This window comes from Quercus robur, chromosome 5 (genome assembly GCF_932294415.1).
Source record: "Quercus robur chromosome 5, dhQueRobu3.1, whole genome shotgun sequence".
NCBI lineage: Eukaryota > Viridiplantae > Streptophyta > Magnoliopsida > Fagales > Fagaceae > Quercus > Quercus robur.
In genome coordinates this window covers 58,935,534-58,940,567 of record NC_065538.1, presented here as the reverse complement: position 1 = coordinate 58,940,567, position 5,034 = coordinate 58,935,534, and the positions used below count along the sequence as shown (strand labels likewise).

The following is a 5,034-nucleotide window of genomic DNA, read 5'->3' as shown; positions in this document are numbered from 1 at the left end:
CGAAGGGTTCCATCTGCTCACTCTTGCTGATGATCTTGTGCATCATCAGTTTGGCGCCATCTGTGGGGACAATGATATTCTCAAATTCACGTTTAGAAATGTAGTTTTCGTTAACCCTCTACATTCAGATGGAACCCAACCCAGATTCAGCAGCCTTGGCCCAGCAAGTCCAAGCCCTTACAGCCACCATTGAAGAACTCACCAAACAGAACCAGGAAATGAAGCTGCGGCTCCAGCAGGTTCAACAAGCTCAACAGGAAGAGAATCGGTCCAAGGGTAACATGGAGGAAGAAGGGGATAGTCAACGGAGGGAAACCCCCCGAAGACCAACTACTCCGGACGAACAGAACTCAGATCTTCTTCGAGAAATGAGGAAAGAGATGGACGAACTAAGGAGCGCTATCAAAGAGAAGACGGACCGAAGCGTAGACAAAATGATAAGGGCTACGGATTTGCCTTTCACTACAGCGGTACTTGAATGCCCCGTGCCGTCAAAGTTTCGCTTGCCTCAATTAGAGCCATTCAACGGACTCAAGGACCCACAGGATCATCTTAATACCTTTAAGACGACTCTGGGTCTTCAGCAACCACTTGACGAGATATTGTGTCGTTCCTTCCTTACGACTCTCAAAGGAGCTACAAGAGAATGGTTTACTAAGTTGCCAAACTCGTCCATAGACAACTTCGATCAGCTAAGTAGCGCCTTCTTGCGCCACTTCATTGGGGGGCAACGTCCAAAGAGGCCAGTAGACTACTTGCTAACCGTAAGACAGAGAGAGAAGGAAACTCTGAGGTCATATGTCAAACTATTCACCCGGGAGACTTTAGAGGTGGACGAAGCTGATGACAAGGTGCAGTTGACGACATTCAAGGCAGGATTAAGGTCCAGAGACCTCGTGGCTTCCCTCGCAAAGAATCCCCCAAAGACGATGGCGGAAATGCTCCTAAAGGCATAGAAGTACATGAATGCGGAAGATGCTCTAGCTGCCATAAAAGATACTGAGAGGCCAGGAGACAAGGCCAGGAGGGAAGACGACCGTAGGGGGCAAAAGAGAGACAGACCAGATCGTCGGAACAGTGACGAGAATAGGAGGAAGGACGATAAAAATCCTCGGACCGTAAAATTTACTCCTTTGGTTATGCCTGTTGACAAGATTTTCATGCAGATCAAGGACGAGCACTATCTCAAATGGCCCAGGCCATTACACTCATCCCCCAACGTATGTGACAAGAACAAGTATTGCCGGTTCCATAGAGACCATGGCCACAACACAGAAGATTGCAGAGACCTGAAGGAGCAAATAGAGGAATTAATACGGAAAGTGAAGTTACAGAAGTATGTAAAGAAAGGAGAATATAGCAAGTTCAGAGACGACAACAAGACCCAGCGTGAATCCTTCCCTCGGGATGACGACCATTCGTCCCAGCCTCAGCGCAAGGTGATCGGGGAGATAAACACGATCACAGGAGGACCGTTTTCAGGAGGATTATTTAGATCACTCAAAAAGGCATACCATAGACAGGTGAACAGCGTCCACACCATACCTCCATCCAAGCACCGACGAACATGCCAGGACTTGTCCTTCAGTGAAGGAGACGCCATGGGAGTAAAGAAGCCCCACAGTGATCCCCTGGTCATAATGCTGAATATAGAAGGATTCAATACCAAAAGGATCCTTGTTGATAACGGGAGCTCAGCGGACATCATCTACTTCCCAGCCTTCCAGCAGCTGAGATTAGACCCAAAAAGGTTTCGCCCTTTTGACTCTCCACTCGTCTGTTTCAGTGGAGACAGGGTCTACCCCAGAGGTATAGTGACACTAACGGTGATGGCAGGGACCTACCTATTACAGTTGACCAAACAAGTAGACTTCCTGGTGGTAGATTGCCCCTCATCCTATAATGTCATCATTGGGAGGCCCACCCTTAACAAGTGGAAAGCGGCAACGTCAACCTACTGTTTGAAGGTGAAATTCCCGACAGACAACGGCATGGGTGAAGTGAAAGGTGATCAAGTCCTGGCAAGGGAATGCTATCAGGCCGTACTGGCAGGAAAAGAGAACCACACGTGGACGATTGAAGAAAAAGAGGAAGACAGGATGGAGGCATTGGAAACAGTGGAATTAGTAGAAGGAAATGCGGACAAGACGACCAAGATAGGGACGACGCTAAGCCCCGAGATGAGATCAAGACTCATAAAGTTCCTTAAAGAGAATCTGGATGTCTTTGCATGGAGTCACGAGGACATGCCGGGCATATCTCCAGAAGTCATCCAGCATAGGCTGAAGGTCGACCCCAGCAAGAAGCCCGTTCAGCAACGACGAAGAACCTTCGCCCCAGAGCGAGATCAGGCAGTTGCAGAGGAAGTAACCAAACTCTTGACGACGGGATTCATCCGGGAAGTATATTATCCTGAATGGCTTACCAACGTTGTCCTGGTAAAGAAAGCGAACGGAAAATGGAGAATGTGTGTAGACTTCACCGATCTGAACAAAGCATGCCCAAAGGACAGCTTCCCTCTACCAAGGATAGACCAACTCGTGGACTCCACCGCCGGACAAAAGTTACTGACGTTCATGGACGCCTTCTCAGGGTACAACCAGATAAAGATGGCTGAAGAAGACCAAGAGAAGACAGCCTTCATCACAAGCCAAGGACTCTACTGTTACAAGGTAATGCCTTTTGGGCTGAAAAATGCTGGAGCTACGTATCAGAGAATGGTAAACAAAATGTTCAGCCAGCAGATTGACAGGAACATGGAGGTGTACGTGGACGATATGCTCGTCAAGAGCAGGGAAGAGCTCACACATCTGGACGACTTGGAGGAAACTTTTGCAACCCTCAAAAAACACTAGATGAAGTTGAATCCAAGCAAGTGTGTTTTTGGGATAGCCTCGGGGAAGTTCTTGGGATTCATGGTGTTCCAGAGAGGAATAGAAGTAAATCCAGAGAAAGTACGAGCTATCATTGACATGGCCTCACCCAAAACCGTCAAGGATGTACAAAAACTCACAGGCAGGATAGCAGCTTTAAACAGGTTCATCTCTAGGGCTACAGACAAATGCCTGCCCTTCTTTAAAACCTTGAAGCAGGCTTTTGCTTGGACCGACGAGTGCGAAGCGGCGTTCCAAGAGTTGAAGCAATACCTGAGCAGTCCACCTCTCCTAAGCTCGTCCAAAGAAGGAGAAAACCTATACCTGTACCTGGCGGTGTCAGCCTCGGCAGTAAGTGCAGCTTTGATTAGAGAAGAAGGCAAGAAGCAACTCCCAGTTTACTACGTCAGCCAAGCCTTTCAAGGAGCTGAGTTTAGATACCCAAGGATCGAAAAGATTGCGTTTGCACTAATAGTAGCCTCGCGCAAGCACGGGCAATATTTCCAATCGAATCCTATCCTTGTGATGATGGATCAACCAATCAAGAAATCAATGAACAAACCAGAAGCAGCAGGGAGAATGGTCCAGTGGGCGATTGAACTTAGCCAATTTGACATTGAGTACCATCCAAGAACAGCTATCAAGGTGCAATCTCTGGCCGACTTCATCGCTGAATTCACTTTTCCAGACGAAGACGGAGTTACTGACGGAGTTGATAAATGGACAATACAGACAAATGGTTCGTCAGCCCAAAAGAAGGGGGGAGTAGGGGTCGTCATAACCACCCCCGACGGAGAAGTAATGAAATATGGGGTTCAACTAAAATTCCCAACCACCAATAACGAAGCTGAGTATGAAGGAATATTGACGGGCCTGAGGCTTGGGAAAGCTCTTGGTGCCAGAAACTTGTTGATCCAGAGTGATTCAAAGTTGGTAATCGGACAGATCAGTGGAGAGTACGAGGCAAAGGAAGAAAGGATGCAGAAATACCTAAAACTGACAAGGCAACTAACTCAGGAGTTCGACACAGTGGAGTTCGTACAGATCCCAAGAAGCCAGAATATTGGGGCCGACGAAGTATCAAAGCTAGCGTCATCAAAAGAAGGAAGGACAAGCATGGACTTGGCAATAGAGGTCCAGAAACACCCTAGTATTGAAGAGGTTGCGGTGTTCACCATCCAGAGCACAGACACCTGGATGACGCCCATAATATCCTTCCTCCAGGACAGGCACCTACCTCAGAACATTGTCAAGAAGAGAGCAGCCAGGTTCACGATCCTGAATGACGTCTTGTACAAGAGAGGCTTCTCTATGCCTTACTTAAAGTGCGTCGACGAGGAAGAAGCCAAATACATCCTGGAAGAAGTACACGGAGGAATCTATAGCGACCATGCCGGCTCCAGATCCCTGGTCAACAAGGTGATAAGAGCAGGGATCTATTTGGCTTCTATGTCATGCACAAATAAAGAGATCCTATGTCATGCCACCAAAGTTCAAAACCCTAATGCTCTCTTTGTCGGTTGTGTCCCAAGGTCACATGGCAAATAATTATGCAACGGTTGAAGAAGTTTGAATTTGAATAATGTTTTGCAGTAGATTAGGATGAGGATTTATCTAGTAAATTATGATGAGGATGAAGATTATGATTTATGATGGGAATGACGATGCTACATCCCAAGGACGAAGATAACATTAATGACGAAGGAAGCATCCTTGACGAAGTCATCAGGAACAACGAAGAAAGTTATCATCACTAACGAAGGCAGGGAGTCATTCAATGCAGTCAATCAATGACCTGAGCTGTTACGAAATCAACCCAGCAGACCGTTGGGAACCTCTTAAAAGTCTCATTATTGGACCAGGGGCGTTACTTGAGAAAGCATTAACCACCCCAACGGCTAGCCCCCAAGGCCGCAAGTATAAAGCTCTCACACAGTCAACAGAAGGTACGAGATACACAGACACATACTGACATCTTGAGATCATATTCTGATTCTTGATTTCTATTTACCATTCTAACTTTGGCATCGGAGACGTTGTGGCAGGCACCACACCGGTGACCATCATTAAGCATACTCTCTCGCACAACGAAGGGTTCCATCTGCTCACTCTTGCTGACGATCTTGTGCATCATCAATTTAATTTCAATTTGTATTTTATT

General features: G+C 47.0%; 1 protein-coding gene across 1 annotated transcript; it reads left to right on the top strand.

Moving 5' to 3' along the window:
• The first annotated feature begins 2,855 nt into the window (after positions 1 to 2,855).
• Positions 2,856 to 4,421, top strand: LOC126728450 (uncharacterized). The gene has a single exon (XM_050434266.1). The coding sequence runs from the start codon at positions 2,856 to 2,858 to the stop codon at positions 4,419 to 4,421; it is 1,566 nt and encodes a 521-aa protein (XP_050290223.1).
• Positions 4,422 to 5,034: the final 613 nt, after the last annotated feature.